The sequence below is a fragment of the Dendrobates tinctorius genome, unplaced genomic scaffold, assembly GCF_039654945.1.
Source record: "Dendrobates tinctorius isolate UK_male_01 unplaced genomic scaffold, ASM3965494v1 ptg000126l, whole genome shotgun sequence".
Classification (NCBI taxonomy): domain Eukaryota; kingdom Metazoa; phylum Chordata; class Amphibia; order Anura; family Dendrobatidae; genus Dendrobates; species Dendrobates tinctorius.
The window spans coordinates 20,515,850-20,533,913 of NW_027361794.1; the positions used below are offsets into that span (position 1 = coordinate 20,515,850).

Genomic DNA, 18,064 nt, shown 5'->3' on the forward strand with positions numbered 1-18,064 from the left:
CCTGCTCTCCAGCACGTCCCCGTTCCTGACATTCGGGGTCCCCGGCGAGTCGGTACCACGCGCATGTTCACTGGTTTCTCCTTCAGTGCATGGACTCCTGGGAGCTCTGACCCGGTGGTGCCACCCCCAACATGGCGGCGCCCACCGAGTATTTCTGCGCAGCGTCTGGTCAAGTAAGATGCCTGATTTTTGCATGCGGTGGTGCTGGCGTACATTGCTGGTGGTCTCCCTGTCCTCAGGCCCCAGTACCTCTCCCTTGTGGTCTCTGTCTGTGCTACTGCTGTTTAAGTTTGGTGTCCCTGTCCTGCCTGCTTTGCTCTGTGTCCCTGTCGTTTCCCCTGCATCTCACCCTCTTGAGCTGTCACCTCCAGCTTGTCAGTAAGGGTGTTCCTGTCATCCCTTGTCTGCATTGGCACCTGTCCAGCCATTCTGTGTGCTCTGTATTATTGTTACCTTCTGCTTCTCTCTTGCAGCCTCCAGCCTCTGCCAGTCCCAGGTGCTCCCGGTCCCGTTTGCCTCCCTTGCTCCGCAGTCCCTGAAGTCTTCTGTTCTCTAGCGGCACTCATTCCTCTCCGCTGTCTCTCCTGTGGTTTGCCCTAAGTCACCCCTTTGAGTCCAGCTGTTGCGGTTCCATCCCCCCTTGGACCTGCCCCTAACACTCCCTGTATAGGGGGTGGTTCCACCTGGTCAGCTCGCTCTTGGGGGCTTTGGAGCCATGACCCAGTGGGTACACTTCCAGGTTCCCCCTAGCATCCTACACTGTAACAGTAAAATCAGGCCATGGATCCCGCTGGAACCTCGGCCACCCAGAAGGAGCTTGTTTTCTTACAGGAGAATCAAACGCTCATAATGTCTTTTATGAAATCTATGGACTAGCGTCTCTCCAATCTCCAATCTTCCGATCCGGGAAACGCCTCCCAGCTGTCTGGCTTACAACAGGAGCTGGCCCAGCAGCGAGACACCCAGACCCATATCCTTAGCTATATGGCTTCGGTGGACGGTCGATTGCTCTCCTTGCAGTCGGCCACCTCTGCTCCCTCCCCAGCCGCGGTCTCTCATCCTCCTCCTCCTTGGTTCGCCAAAACACCCGAGTATAACGGTGACCCCAAACTGTGCCGGGGTTTCCTGAACCAATGCCACCTCCACTTTGAACTCTTGCCCCAGCAATACCCTACTGACCGGGCCAAGGTGGCTTTCATAGTCTCCCATCTGGAGGGGGACAATTTGGCTTGGGTTAATCCCCTTTGGGAGTGCGATGACCCCGTGGTCACCCAGTTATCCGTCTTTCTGGACACCTTTTGTCGGGTATTCGATGAATCGGGTCGTTTAGCCTCTACCACGGAGTCTCTGTTCAACGTTTGCCAAGGGTCCCAAACCGTAGGCCAGTACGCTATCCAGTTTCGGACTCTGTCTTCTGATTTGGGTTGGAACAATGAGGCGTTGGTGGGGTCTTTCGGGGCGAATAAAAGACGAGCTTGCAGGTCATGACACCCCCACTGCCTGGAGGATCTAATTTCTCTAGCTACCCATATTGATCTCCAGTTTCAAGAACGGGCTCTTGAGAGAAGGCTTTCTCGTCCACTTCCATCTGCTCGCAGACCACCCAGTCCCCGACCCAGGACTCTCACTTCTAGTCCCCGACCCAGGACTCTCACTTCTGCCTCTGCGCCCTAGCTGATGCAAGTGGATCGGCTTAAACTCTCCGAACAACGTCGTATGGAAAGACGTACCCAGGGTCTTTGTTTCAATTGCAGCAGTGCTTCCCATTTGCTCCGATCCTGTCTGGAACATCCGGAAATCTTCTCCGCCTAGGTCAGGTAAGAGAGGCCTCCCTAGGTGTATGTGATACTTCTCAACCCCTCACTTTGTCTGTCCTCTTGCATGTCGGTGGTAAGCGGGTCTCTTTGGCGGCCTATGTGGACTCGGCGCATTAAATTTTCTGACCCCGTGAGGACCTTGGAAAATCCTCTGTTCCTTGCGTCCATGGATGGCAGACCCTTGCAGGAGACCGTTACGCAGGTTACACAAGATGTGGAGCTGCAGGTAGGGGCCCTGCACAGAGAGAGAACTACATTCTATGTTTTGGCAGGTAGCTCTCACCCTGTCCTCCTCAGCCTTCCTTGGCTGTGAACCCACGAGCCCACCTTGGATTGGCATAATGGCAATGCTTTGTTTTGGGGGGAGTCCTGTCGGGCTCAGTGTCTGCTGTCGGTCCGTCCTGTAGATGTTCCCCGTTCTCCCTCTGTTCCCTCTGGATTGCCTTCTGCTTACAGTTCCTTCTCGGATGTCTTTGACAAGAAAGAAGCTGAGACCCTTCTTCCACACCAACCCTACGACTGCCCTATTGAGCTCGTCCCTGGTGCCACTCCTCCTCGAGGAAGGATCTATCCTCTCTCTCCAGCTGAGACCCAAGCCATGTCGGAATACGTCCAGGACAATCTGGCCAGAGGCTTCGTTCGGAAATCCTCATTCCCTGCAGGTGTAGGCTTCTTTTTTGTGAAAAAGAAGGATGGGTCCCTTCGTCCGTGTATTGACTACCGTGGCCTAAACAGCATCACGGTGAAAAACAAATACCCACTGCCACTTATCCCTGAGCTCTTCGACCACCTGAGGGGAGCACGAGTATTTACCAAGCTTGATCTTCGGGGAGCCTATAACCTAGTTTGAATACGTTCTGGGGATGAGTGGAAGACCGCATTCAACACACGAGACGGCCACTATGAGTATTTAGTTATGCCGTTTGGCCTCTGCAACGCTCCTGCAGTATTCCAGGAACTCGTAAATGACATCTTCTAAGATCTCCTCTACTCCTGTGTCATGGTCTACATAGACAACATCCTAGTCTTCTCCCCAGACTTGTCCACACATCGTCGAGACGTCCGCCAAGTCCTCCAACGCCTCAGGGAGAATCACCTTTTAGCCAAATTGGAGAAGTGCATCTTTGAGCGATCTTCATTGCCTTTCCTTGGTTATATAGTCTCGAGGTCTAGATTGGAGATAGAACCCGAGAAAGTATCTGCCGTCCTCGATTGGCCACGCCCCCTCGGGGTAAAAGCACTCCAGCGTTTTTTGGGCTTTGCCAATTATTACAGGCAATTTATCCCTCATTTTTCTTTTTCTTCCCTGACCAAGCCTATTTCTGCTCTCATTCGCAAAGGGGCCAACCTTAATCGCTGGTCCTCTGACGCTGAGGCAGCCTTCAAGACTCTGAAACAAGAATTTGCGAGGTCTCCTGTGCTCCATCGCCCAGATGCCAATAGGCTATTCATCCTCGAGGTCAACGCATCTTCAGTTGGAGCAGAAGCAGTCTTTCTGCAGAAATCCTCCTCTGGTCGCTTGGTCATCTGCGGAATCTTTTCTAAAGCTTTCTCCTCTCCTGAACGCAATTATTCCCTTGGAGACAGAGAGTTACTGGCTATAAAGCTGGCCTTAGAGGAATGGTGTCATCTCCTCAAAGGGGCCATCCATCCGTTCATCATATTCACAGACCATAAAAATTTGGCTTACATTCAGTCAGCCCAAAGGCTCAATCCATGGCAAGCCAGGTGGTCTTTGTTCTCAGGACGTTTTGATTTTGAACTCCACTTTCAATCAGGTAATAAGAACATCAAGGCTGATGCCCTATCCAGGTCATTTTTGCCAGTGGACGGGGAAGTTGGACCAGCGTATATCATCGACCCAGCCAAAGTCCTTACCGTGACTCCACTAAGCGTGTTTTCTCCACCACCAGGTAAAACCTTTGTTCAGGATGGGGATAGATTGAAAGTCTTACGTTGGAGTCATTCTTCTAAGTTTGCTGGACATGCTGGAGTCAAGAAAACTCTCTCTCTCGTCTCCCGCCATTATTGGTGGCCATCGATTCGCCAAGATGTTTTGGAATTCATTGCCTCCCGCGCCAGAAACAAAGTCCTCAAACAACTTCCTTCGGTACTCCTACACCCCCTGCCTGTGCCTTCAGGGCCGTGGAGCCATATTGCTATGGACTTTGTCACCGATTTACCTCCTTCCTCGGACTGCACTGTTATCTTAGTGATCATGGATCGGTTTTCCAAAATGGCCCACTTCATTCCTTTGCCCAGCCTGCCTTCTGCCCCCGAGTTGGAGAAGATTTTCTTGCCCCACGTCTTCCGACTCCATGGCTTCCCACAGCATATTGTCTCGGACCGAGGGGTCCAATTCACCTCCTGTTTTTGGAGAGTTCTCTGCGGATTGATGAAGGTAACTCTGGATTTTTCCTTGGCCTATCATCCTCAGTCTAACGGTCAAGTAGAGCGAGTCAATCAGGCTCTAATATCCTATCTCCGGCATTTTTCCAATGCTCACCAAAATGTCTGGGTCTCTCTTCCATGGGCTGAATATGCCTACAATAATCATCCCAGTGAAGCTTCTTCCAAGTCTCCCTTTTTTTGTAGTTTTTGGGCAACATCCCGGCATCCCCCTTCCCGTTTCCCCTGCCTCGGGTGTACTGGCAGCAAACTCCCTGTCCTTGGACTTCTCTAAAATTTGGAGGGAGACCAAAGAGGCTCTTGAGAGAGCCAGTAGCAGAATGAAGAGATATGCCGACAAAAAACGCTTAGACGCCCCTCCGTACCTTCCAGGAGATAATGTCTGGCTATCCTCATGATATATCAGGCTGAAAATCCCCTTCTTTAAGCTAGGTCTACGTTACATTCAGCCTCTGCCAGTCCGAGGTGTTCCCGTTTCCGTTTGCCTCCCTTGCTCCACAGTCCCTGAAGTCTTCTGTTCTCTAGCGGCACACATTCCTCTCCGCTGTCTCTCCTGCGGCTCCATCCCCACTTGGGCCTGCCCCTAACACTCGCTGTAGGGTTCCACCTGGTCCGCTCACCCTAGGGGGCTCTGGAGCCGTGACCCAGATGGTCCACTTCCGGGTTCCCCCTAGCATCCTACACCATAACAACCACCTCTCGTGGCAGCCTGTTCCACTCATTGATCACTCTGTCAAAAAGTTTTTTCTAATATCTAATCTGTGTCTCCTCCCATTCAGTTTCATCCAACTGCTTCTAGTCTTTCCTTGTGCAAATGAGAAAAGATGATCCTTCTACACTGTGATAGCCCTTGAGATATTTGTAGACAGCTATTAAGTCTCCTCTCAGTCTTCTCTTTTGCAAGCTAAACATTCCCAAATTCTGTAACCTTTCCTCATAAGACAGGGTTTGCAGACTGGTCACCATTCTGGTTGCTCTTTTCTGAACTTGCTTGAGTTTGTTGATGTCTTTTTTAAAATGTGCGCCCAAAACTGGACACAGTATTCCAGATGAGGTCTGACCAAAGAGTAGTAGAAGGCAATAATGACTTCACATGATCTAGACTGTATGCTTCTGTTAATACATCCTAGAATTGCATTTGCCTTTTTTGCTGCTGCATCACAGTGTTGACTCATATTCAGTCTGTGATCTATTAGTATACCCAAGTCTTTTTCACATGTGCTGTTGCTTAGCCCTATTCCTCCCATTCTGTATATGCTTTTTTCATTTTTATTGCCCAGATGTAGTATTTTGCATTTTTCCCTGTTAAAAAACATTCTGTTAGTTGCTGCCCACTGCTCCAGTTTATTTATATTTTTTTGAAGCCTCTCTCTCTTCTCTAGTATTAGCTATCCCTCCTAGCTTTGTGTCATCAGCAAATTTAATCAGTTTACCCTCAATTCCTTCCTAAATCATTGATAAAGATGTTGAACAATACAGGGCCCAGGACAGAGCCCTGTGGCACCCCACTTGAAACATTCTTCCAACTGGATGTGCAGCCATTTATGACCACTCTTTGGGTCCGATGACTAAGCCAGTTATGAATTCACCTAACAGTTGCCTTGTCCATTCCATGCTTAGTCATTTTTTCAATAAGGATGGTGTGAGATACCCTATCAAATGCTTTGCTGAAGTCAAGATATACTATATCTACAGCATTTCCCTGATCCACCCAGTCAGTGATTCTGTCATAGAAAGAAATTAAGTTAGTCTGAAATGACTTATTATTTACAAACCCATGCTGACTCTGTTTAATCACTTCATTCTTATCCAGGTTCTTACATACATGTTGTTTAATAATTTGTTCAAAGATCTTTCCTGGTATAGAAGTCAGACTCACCGGCCTATAGTTGCCTGGGTCCACCTTCTTCCCCTTTTTGAAGATATGAACAACATTTGCTCTTCTCCAGTCTTCTGGGACTTCTCCTGTTCTCCAAAAATTTTCAAAGATTATGGAGAGTGGTTCAAAAATTTCTTTTGCTATCTCCTTCAGTACTCTGGGGTGTAATTCATCTGGACCTGGAGACTTGAATTCATTTAGGTTAGCCAAGTGTTTCCTCACTATCTTTCTGTTTATAGATATCCTGGATTCTTCTATTCCCTTAATAGGACAATGTAGAACAGTTGATGTTACATTTACTTTCTGAGAGAAAACAGATGCAAAATGGGAATCCTTTTTTATTGCTTTTGATGTCTCTTCCAAGCCTCAATTCATTGTCAGCTTCAGTTAATCTGATTCGTGCCCTGCAGGTTCTGCAGACAGCATTATATTCTTCTTTAGATATGCCTCCCTCTTTCCATTTTATAAACATTTCTTTCTTCCTTTTTAGCATGTGCTTAAGTTATTATTATTATTATGCATTTATATAGCGCCATTTATTCCATGGCGCTTTACATGTGAAAAGGGGAAATATAGACAAGTATAATAAACATGTGTAAGACAAGGGACACATAAGTACATAAGGAGAGGGGACCCTGCCCGCAAGGGCTCACAGTCTACAAGGATGGGTGAGGATACAGTAGGAGAGGGTAGAGCAGGTCATGCGGTGATTCAGTAGACCGAGGATCATTGCAGGCTGTAGGCTTGTCGGAACAGGTGGGTCTTCAGGTTCTTCTTGAAGGTTTCAGTTGATGGTGAGAGTCTGATGTGTTGCGGGAGAGAGTTCCAGAGTATGGGGGAAGCACGGGAGAAGTCTTGTATGCGGTTGTGAGAAGATGAGATAAGGGGGGAGTAGAGACAGAGATCTTGAGATGATCGAAGATTGCGTGTGGGTAGGTACCTAGAGACCATGTCACAGATGTATGGAGGAGACAGGTTGTGGATGGCCTTGTATGTCATGGTTAGGGTTTTGAATTAGAGCCTCTGGGCAATAGGAAGCCAGTGAAGGGCCTGGCATTGGGGGGAGGCTGGGGAATAGCAGGGAGACAGGTGGATTAGTCAGGCAGCAGAGTGTAGGATGGACTGGAGCGGAGCCAGAGTGCTAGAGGGGAGGCTAGAGAGTGGGAGGTTGCAGTAGTCGAGGCGGGAGATAAGAGCGTGCACTAGTGTGTTTGTGGTTTCGTGGTTGAGGAATGAGCGGATCTGGGAAATATTTTTGAGCTTGAGGCGGCAGAAGGCGAGGGCTTGGATATGTGGTTTGAAAGAGAGTGCAGAGTCGAGGATCACCCCAAGGTACCGAGCGTGCGGGACAGGGGAAAGAAAGCAGCCATTGACATTGATGGATAGGTCTGGTGGAGGGGTAGAGTGAGATGGGGGAAAGATAATGAATTCTGTTTTGTCCATGTTCAGTTTGAGAAAGCGAGCAGAGAAGAAGGCTGAGATAGCAGACAGACATTGTGGGATTTCAGTCAGTAAGGAGGCGAGGTTGGGTCCAGATAGGTAGCTCTGCATGTCATCGGCATCGGCAGTTCTGTGTTCATCCATCCTGGTTTCTTTAAATGCTTCATATTCTTCCCTCTTTTCGGAATTGTTAACAATTGTGCTTTGAGAATTTCATTTTTCAAGATGCCCCATCCTTCCTGGGCATTTTTGTCCTTAAGGATATTCAGCCATTAGATCCCTCCAATTCTTTTTCTGAATTCCTTAAAATCAGCCTTTCTGAAATCTAACCTTGACTTCTGAGTCTTGAAAGGTCTTTCTCCTCTAGCTATCCAAAATTCTAAAATAGCATGGTTGCTACCTCCTAGAGTTCCAGCCACTCTTACCTCCTCAACCATTTCCTCCCTGTTTATGAAGATTAGATCCAAGGTAGCAGATCCCCTTGTTCTATCCCCTACCTTTTGGAAGATAAAGTTGTCAGCAAGAGAGGATAAGAATTTCCTTGACCTGTTAGTTGTGCCTGAGAGAGAGTCCCAACAAATGTCTGGATAGCTGAAATCTCCCATGACAACTATGTTATATTTTTTGGAGACTTGGCCATTTGATGCATAAAGAGTTCATCAATATCTTCAGCTTGCACAGGCGGCCTGTAGTAAATGCCTACAATGGTGTCCTTTCCATTGTTCTGTCCTTGTATTCTTACCCAGTTTCCACAGAACTTCCAGTCTCTGAAGCTTCAATCTCTGTGCAGATATACGCATTTCAAACATACAATGCGACACCTCCTCCTCATTTATCAAGTCTGTTTCTTGCTAATAAGTTGTATCCTTCTATACTTATATTCCAATCATGTGTATTGTCCCACCAAGTTTCCGTGATTCCAATGACATCATATTTCTTTTCCTGTGTTAGTAGTTCCAATTCGCCTTGTTTGTTGCCCATGCTTTGTGCATTAGTATAGAAACATTTTAGCTTATGATTGGCTTCTCTTTCTCCAATATTTTTATTATTTAGATTTTTTTGTCTTTTTTCTTTTCCCCCACTTCTAATAGCAGAATTCTCAATAGCATTTGTCAGGTGTATGGGTTTTTCTGGCCTTTTGTTTCCCTTCCCACATTGTTCTAGTTTAAAACTCTCCTGATGAGTGTATCAAGGCGACTTCCAAATACATGTTTTCCAGTCTTCGTAAGGTGCACCCCATCTCTAGCAAGTAGTCCATCGTATAGGTAATTCACTCCGTGATCCAGAAATCCAAATCCTTGCTGACGGCACCATCGATGTAGCCAGTTGTTCACCAGCAGAATCTTCTTCCACCTCCTTGTTCCATGGCCATCCACTGGGAGGAAGGAAGAGAAGACCACCTGCGCTCTCAGTTCTTTCACTTTCTTACCTAAGTTTTCAAAGTCACTGCAGATGGTTTCCAGGTCGTTTCTTGCCGTGTCATTTGTCCCCACATGTATTAGCAGGAATGGTTAGTCATCTGTAGGTCTGAAGAGTCCTGATATCCTGTCAGACACATCTTTAATTTTTGCACGTGGAAGACAGCACATTTCTCTTGAGGTTATATCCGGTCTGCAGATAGCGGCCTCTGTTTCTCTCAACAGGAAATCCCCCATGACCACCACTCTCCATTTCTGTTTCACAACATTTTTCTTTATCCATCCATGAGGACCCTGAAGGTGTACAAGGTTGTTGTTTGTGGGCAAAGTCTTATCCTGATGCATTTCTTCATTGTTCTTCTGCGTAAGAGCCTGGTACTGGTTCCTGAGAAGTATGGGCGCTGACTGCCTCCCGATCCTCCTGCTTCTCTGGGTCACATGTTTCCATTCCTCTGTTTCTTCAGGTGCACTTCGAATTTCTTCTCTTTCTGTAACATGAAGAGATAATTCTGCTCTGTCTAAGAACTCTTCACCTTTCTTAATGATCTTCAACGTAGCTAACCTCTCTTCGAGATTTTGCAACTTTTCCTCCAACAGGGACACAAGCTTGCATTTGTGGCATGTGAAGTTTGGCTTTTCCACTGGTAAGTCTGTGAGCATGTAGCAAGAAATGCAGCTCACCAAATGGCTCCTGGCCTCTTCCATATTTTTATTATTAAAGAGATATCAAAGCGATGAGAAATGTGCCAAAATTCGAGCGCCTATTGGCGCGCAGTTGACCGATTTCCTACTTTCAGCTGCAACGGCCAAAATCCAGTGATCTTTGCACTTGCGGAGACTCTTCACTTATCCCAGAAGGCACTGGGAATATGCAAATTCTCTCCTCAGGACTCTTCCTACCGATTTCCTCCTTTCAGCTGCAACGGCCAAAATCCAGTGATCTTTGAGCTCGCGGAGATTCTTCACTTATCCCAGAAGGCCCTGGGAATATGTAAATTCTCTCCTCAGGACTCTTCCCCTGGTTTGGCAATACTGGAGTACTGATATTCTCTACAGTACACCAGTATTCCATATGACCATGACAAGGACACGATTTGAAACAATACAAAAATAATTGCATTATAGTGATAATGTGCAGTGTCCTCTCGGAGATGATCCGAACTTTGATTGTTTACATAAAATTCGGCCAGTGGTTGAACACTTCAGCAAAAAATTTGCTGAGAAGTACAACTCCCAAAGGGACATCGCTATTGATGACTCACTGGTTCAATTCAAATGGAGGCTAAAATTTCAGCATTACCGGCCCAGTAAGAGGTCCAGGTAAGGAATAAAACTGTCACGACTGCTGGGTATAAGGCTGTGTGCACACGCTGCGGATTTAGGTGCGGATTGCTCTGCGGTTTTGCTTACTTAGGAGAAATTGCACAACAACTTTTGCCTTGAATGTGGTTTTGAGCATGTTGAGGGATGCAGTTTTTAGAATGGTGTCACTTTTGGGTACTTTATGTCATATAGGCCTGTCAAATTCATTTCAAATGTGAGGTGGTCCCTAAAAAAATGGTTTTGCAAATTTTGCTGTAAAAATGAGAAATCGCTGGTCAACTTTTAACCCTTATAATTCCTAATAAAAAAAATAAGGTTTCAAAAATTGTGCTGATGTAAAGTAGACACGTGAGAGATATTATATACTATCTACTTTGTGTGACATGATTCTGTGATTTAAGAGCATAAAAATAGTTTGAAAATTGCTAAATGTTCAAACTTTTCGCCTAATTTCTGATTTTTTCACAAATAAATGTAAGTCATATTAAAGAAGTGTTACCACTATCATTAAGTACAATATTTCTCGAAAAAAACAGCCGCAGAGCCGACCTCCACCCGCAGAGCCGCACTCCACATAGAGAATAATGGAGCCTCCAGCACCGACCTCCACCCGCAGAGCCGCACTCCACATAGAGAATAATGGAGCCTCCGGCACCGACCTCCACCCGCAGAGCCGCACTCCACATAGAGAATAATGGAGCCTCCGGCACCGACCTCCACCCGCAGAGCCACACTCCACATAGAGAATAATGGAGCCTCCAGCACCGACCTCCACCCGCACTCCACATAGAGAATAATGGAGCCTCCAGCACCGACCTCCACCTGCAGAGCCGCACTCCACATAGAGAATAATGGAGCCTCCGGCACCGACCTCCACCCGCACTCCACATAGAGAATAATGGAGCCTCCAGCACCGACCTCCACCCGCAGAGCCACACTCCACATAGAGAATAATGGAGCCTCCAGCACCGACCTCCACCCGCAGAGCCGCACTCCACATAGAGAATAATGGAGCCTCCGGCACCGACCTCCACCCGCAGAGCCGCACTCCACATAGAGAATAATGGAGCCTCCAGCACCGACCTCCACCCGCACTCCACATAGAGAATAATGGAGCCTCCAGCACCGACCTCCACCTGCAGAGCCGCACTCCACATAGAGAATAATGGAGCCTCCGGCACCGACCTCCACCCGCACTCCACATAGAGAATAATGGAGCCTCCAGCACCGACCTCCACCCGCAGAGCCGCACTCCACATAGAGAATAATGGAGCCTCCAGCACCGACCTCCACCCGCAGAGTCGCACTCCACATAGAGAATAATGGAGCCTCCAGCACCGACCTCCACCCGCAGAGTCGCACTCCACATAGAGAATAATGGAGCCTCCAGCACCGACCTCCACCCGCAGAGCCGCACTCCACATAGAGAATAATGGGGCCTCCAGCACCGACCTCCACCCGCAGAGCCGCACTCCACATAGAGAATAATGGAGCCTCCGGCACCGACCTCCACCCGCAGAGCCGCACTCCACATAGAGAATAATGGAGCCTCCAGCACTGACCTCCACCCGCAGAGCCGCACTCCACATAGAGAATAATGGAGCCTCCAGCACTGACCTCCACCCGCAGAGCCGCACTCCACATAGAGAATAATGGGGCCTCCAGCACCGACCTCCACCTGCAGAGCCGCACTCCACATAGAGAATAATGGGGCCTCCAGCACCGACCTCCACCCGCAGAGCCGCACTCCACATAGAGAATAATGGGGCCTCCAGCACCGACCTCCACCCGCAGAGCCGCACTCCACATAGAGAATAATGGGGCCTCCAGCACCGACCTCCACCCGCAGAGCAGCACTCCACATAGAGAATAATGGAGCCTCTGGCACCGACCTCCACCCGCAGAGCTGCACTCCACATAGAGAATAATGGAGCCTCCGGCACCTACCTCCACCCGCAGAGCCGCACTCCACATAGAGAATAATGGAGCCTCCGGCACCTACCTCCACCCGTAGAGCCGCACTCCACATAGAGAATAATGGAGCCTCCGGCACCTACCTCCACCCGTAGAGCCGCACTCCACATAGAGAATAATGGAGCCTCCGGCACCGACCTCCACCCGCAGAGCCACACTCCACATAGAGAATAATGGAGCCTCCGGCACCGACCTCCACCCGCAGAGCCACACTCCACATCGAGAATAATGGAGCCTCCAGCACAGACCTCCACCCGCACTCCACATAGAGAATGGAGCCTCCAGCACCGACCTCCACCTGCAGAGCCGCACTCCACATAGAGAATAATGGAGCCTCCAGCACCGACCTCCACCCGCAGAGTCGCACTCCACATAGAGAATAATGGAGCCTCCAGCACCGACCTCCACCCGCAGAGCCGCACTCCACATAGAGAATAATGGGGCCTCCAGCACCGACCTCCACCCGCAGAGCCGCACTCCACATAGACAATAATGGAGCCTCCGGCACCGACCTCCACCCGCAGAGCCGCACTCCACATAGAGAATAATGGAGCCTCCAGCACTGACCTCCACCCGCAGAGCCGCACTCCACATAGAGAATAATGGAGCCTCCGGCACCGACCTCCACCCGCACTCCACATAGAGAATAATGGAGCCTCCAGCACCGACCTCCACCCGCAGAGCCGCACTCCACATAGAGAATAATGGGGCCTCCAGCACCGACCTCCACCCGCAGAGCCGCACTCCACATAGAGAATAATGGAGCCTCCAGCACCGACCTCCACCCGCAGAGCCGCACTCCACATAGAGAATAATGGAGCCTCCAGCACCGACCTCCACCCGCAGAGCTGCACTCCACATAGAGAATAACGGAGCCTCCGGCACCGACCTCCACCCACAGAGCCGCACTCCACATAGAGAATAATGGAGCCTCCAGCACCTACCTCCACCCGCAGAGCCACACTCCACATAGAGAATAATGGAGCCTCCAGCACCGACCTCCACCCGCAGAGCCACACTCCACATAGAGAATAATGGAGCCTCCAGCACCGACCTCCACCCGCAGAGCCGCACTCCACATAGAGAATAATGGAGCCTCCGGCACCGACCTCCACCCGCAGAGCCGCACTCCACATAGAGAATAATGGAGCCTCCAGCACCGACCTCCACCCGCACTCCACATAGAGAATAATGGAGCCTCCAGCACCGACCTCCACCTGCAGAGCCGCACTCCACATAGAGAATAATGGAGCCTCCGGCACCGACCTCCACCCGCACTCCACATAGAGAATAATGGAGCCTCCAGCACCGACCTCCACCCGCAGAGCCGCACTCCACATAGAGAATAATGGAGCCTCCAGCACCGACCTCCACCCGCAGAGTCGCACTCCACATAGAGAATAATGGAGCCTCCAGCACCGACCTCCACCCGCAGAGTCGCACTCCACATAGAGAATAATGGAGCCTCCAGCACCGACCTCCACCCGCAGAGCCGCACTCCACATAGAGAATAATGGGGCCTCCAGCACCGACCTCCACCCGCAGAGCCGCACTCCACATAGAGAATAATGGGGCCTCCAGCACCGACCTCCACCCGCAGAGCCGCACTCCACATAGAGGATAATGGAGCCTCCGGCACCTACCTCCACCCGCAGAGCCGCACTCCACATAGAGAATAATGGAGCCTCCGGCACCTACCTCCACCCGTAGAGCCGCACTCCACATAGAGAATAATGGAGCCTCCGGCACCTACCTCCACCCGTAGAGCCGCACTCCACATAGAGAATAATGGAGCCTCCGGCACCGACCTCCACCCGCAGAGCCACACTCCACATAGAGAATAATGGAGCCTCCGGCACCGACCTCCACCCGCAGAGCCACACTCCACATAGAGAATAATGGAGCCTCCAGCACAGACCTCCACCCGCACTCCACATAGAGAATGGAGCCTCCAGCACCGACCTCCACCTGCAGAGCCGCACTCCACATAGAGAATAATGGAGCCTCCAGCACCGACCTCCACCCGCAGAGTCGCACTCCACATAGAGAATAATGGAGCCTCCAGCACCGACCTCCACCCGCAGAGCCGCACTCCACATAGAGAATAATGGGGCCTCCAGCACCGACCTCCACCCGCAGAGCCGCACTCCACATAGAGAATAATGGAGCCTCCGGCACCGACCTCCACCCGCAGAGCCGCACTCCACATAGAGAATAATGGAGCCTCCAGCACTGACCTCCACCCGCAGAGCCGCACTCCACATAGAGAATAATGGAGCCTCCGGCACCTACCTCCACCCGCAGAGCCGCACTCCACATAGAGAATAATGGAGCCTCCGGCACAGACCTCCACCCGCAGAGCCACACTCCACATAGAGAATAATGGAGCCTCCAGCACCGACCTCCACCCGCAGAGCCGCACTCCACATAGAGAATAATGGAGCCTCCAGCACCGACCTCCACCGGCAGAGCCGCACTCCACATAGAGAATAATGGAGCCTCCGGCACCGACCTCCACCCGCAGAGCCGCACTCCACATAGAGAATAATGGAGCCTCCAGCACCGACCTCCACCCGCAGAGCCACACTCCACATAGAGAATAATGGAGCCTCCGGCACCGACCTCCACCCGCAGAGCCACACTCCACATAGAGAATAATGGAGCCTCCAGCAACGACCTCCACCCGCAGAGCCGCACTCCACATAGAGAATAATGGAGCCTCCGGCACCTACCTCCACCCGCAGAGCCGCACTCCAGATAGAGAATAATGGAGCCTCCAGCACCGACCTCCACCCGCAGAGCCGCACTCCACATAGAGAATAATGGAGCCTCCGGCACCGACCTCCACCCGCAGAGCAGCACTCCACATAGAGAATAATGGAGCCTCCAGCACCTACCTCCACCCGCAGAGCCGTACTCCACATAGAGAATAATGGAGCCTCCAGCACCGACCTCCACCCGCAGAGCCGCACTCCACATAGAGAATAATGGAGCCTCCAGCACCGACCTCCACCCGCAGAGCCGCACTCCACATAGAGAATAATGGAGCCTCCAGCACTGACCTCCACCCGCAGAGCCGCACTCCACATAGAGAATAATGGAGCCTCCAGCACTGACCTCCACCCGCAGAGCTGCACTCCACATAGAGAATAATGGAGCATCCAGCACCGACCTCCACCCGCAGAGCCGTACTCCACATAGAGAATAATGGAGCCTCCAGCACCGACCTCCACCCGCAGAGCCGCACTCCACATAGAGAATAATGGAGCCTCCAGCACCGACCTCCACCCGCAGAGCCGTACTCCACATAGAGAATAATGGAGCCTCCAGCACCGACCTCCACCCGCAGAGCCGCACTCCACATAGAGAATAATGGAGCCTCCAGCACCGACCTCCACCCGCAGAGCCGCACTCCACATAGAGAATAATGGAGCCTCCAGCACTGACCTCCACCCGCAGAGCCGCACTCCACATAGAGAATAATGGAGCCTCCAGCACTGACCTCCACCCGCAGAGCCGCACTCCACATAGAGAATAATGGAGCCTCCAGCACTGACCTCCACCCGCAGAGCCGCACTCCACATAGAGAATAATGGAGCATCCAGCACCGACCTCCACCCGCAGAGCCGCACTCCACATAGAGAATAATGGAGCCTCCAGCACCGACCTCCACCCGCAGAGCCGCACTCCACATAGAGAATAATGGAGCCTCCAGCACCGACCTCCACCCACAGAGCCGCACTCCACATAGAGAATAATGGAGCCTCCGGCACCGACCTCCACCCGCAGAGCCGCACTCCACATAGAGGATAATGGAGCCTCCAGCACTTACCTCCACCCGCAGAGCCGCACTCCACATAGAGAATAATAGAGCCTCCGGCACTTACCTCCACCCGCAGAGCCGCACTCCACATATATGGCAGCTCTGTGCGCACAGGACCTGTGATGAGGTCACAGGAGGGGAGGAGTCAGGGGTCACATGATCAGCGCCCACAGTGTATACAGGACTCCGCTGTGCTGACAAGTATTCAGCTCTTCTGCTGGAGTTGCTCCTTTATCCCCTTAGTGACAGGCCCAAATTTTAAAAATCTGAACGCTATCACTTTATGTGGTAATAACTCTGCAACACTTCGACAAATTCTAATGATTTTGGGATCGTTTTTTCGTGACACATTATACTTTATGATAATGGTAAATTTAGGTTATGTTTTGTGTTTATTTATAAAAAATATCAGAAAATTGCTAAAAATGTAAAAAAATAGTAATTTTCAAACTTTGAATTATTATCCCTTTAATCCAGATAGTCATACCATAGAAAAACATTAATTCATAGCATTTCCCTCATGTCTGCCTTACATCAGCACCAGTTGTAAAATATTTTTTTACAGTGGGGAAAAAAAGTATTTAGTCAGCCATCAATTGTAGAAGTTCTTCCACTTATAAAGATGAGAGAGGCCTGTAATTGATATCATAGGTAGATCCTCAACTATGAGAGTCAAAGTGTGGTTTGCTTGCATGCGCATCCCTTCAGCAAAGCCTCCCATTAGCCAAGCATCCAGAAGAAGCAGTTATTCTATGGCAGTTAGCCAGGGCAAGAGACAGGTAAATCACACCTTGTACTCCCTATTATCCATGTCCATTATTTCTATCCTCCTGTGTTCCCTTGCCATCCACATTTACCGCCCCATCCCTCCTCCATCACGACGCATACACAACAGCCCCTCTATACTTCCCTCTCCCATGTACAGCTCCCCATGCACTTCTCACCTTCCTGAAAAACCTCAGCCCATCTTGCCCAAACACATTGCACAAAAAACTTCTTCCAGTTCCAATAGATACTTACTCTTTATCTTCCTACTCCTACTGATTTTGGGGGACATCTCCACCAACCCTTGTCCACCATCCCTCAACCCCTACTCTACCTCATATCAAAACCTTACTAACCTTATTAATATTACTTGCACTCCCTCATCTCCTTCTTTTAATTATGCCTTCTGGAATCCGCGGTCTGTATGTAACAAGCTTCCTTTCCTGCACGACTATTTTCTGAACAACTCTCTGAATCTGTTGGCCCTCACTGAAACCTGGATTCAGGATTCTGACACTGTCTCTCCTGCTGCCATCTCCCATGGTGGTTTACAATTCTCCCATTCCCCGAGACCCACAAACAGACTTGGTGGTGGAGTCGGCATACTCCTGTCCCCACAATGCACTTTCCAGGTCATTCCCATAGCTCCATCACTCTCATTCCCTTCTTTTGAGGTCCACACCGTCAGGCTCTTCCGTCACCTCCCCCTCAGAGTAGCAGTCATATACCGGCCCCCAGGCTCACCCACCCAATTCCTTGACCACTTCTCAGCATGGATGCCGCACTTCATGTCCTCAGAACTCCCAGCCCTTATCCTGGGAGACTTCAACATGTCCATTAACAACCCCACTTCCACCGCTGCATCTCAGCTTCTATCACTAACCACTTCTCTCGGCTTCTCACAGCTCTCAACCTCTGAAACACACAAAGGCGGAAAACACCCTTGACCTGATCTTTGTCCACCTCTGTTCAATCTCCCACCTAGATAACTCACCGCTTCCTCTCTCTGACCACAACATTCTGTCCTTCCCAATCACAAATCCTCGCCCACCCCAGCACACTCCTACCTATCACACATTCAGAAATCTACAAGCCATTAACCCTCATACACTTGCAGACTCCCTACACTCATCATTGTCCCCAATCTCCTCTTTTTCCTGTCCTGATCTGGTTGTTCATCACTACAACGGTACTCTTAGAAGCACCCTTGACCAAG

At 50.2% G+C, this 18,064-nt stretch overlaps 1 protein-coding gene across 2 annotated transcripts in view; it reads right to left on the reverse strand.

Annotated features, from left to right (window-relative positions):
- The window catches only part of LOC141047067 (uncharacterized), a 105,175-nt gene extending 90,496 nt beyond the window's left edge, over window positions 1–14,679 (reverse strand). The window contains exon 1 of one of the 2 annotated variants that reach the window (XM_073541998.1): window positions 14,608–14,679. In XM_073541998.1, coding sequence (XP_073398099.1) covers window positions 14,608–14,634 — 27 coding nt within the window. In that variant the 5' untranslated portion in view covers window positions 14,635–14,679. Of the gene's footprint in view, window positions 1–10,890; window positions 10,991–14,607 lie in introns of those variants that run through there. The other variant, XM_073541999.1, reaches the window with a different exon arrangement.
- Window positions 14,680–18,064: the final 3,385 nt, after the last annotated feature.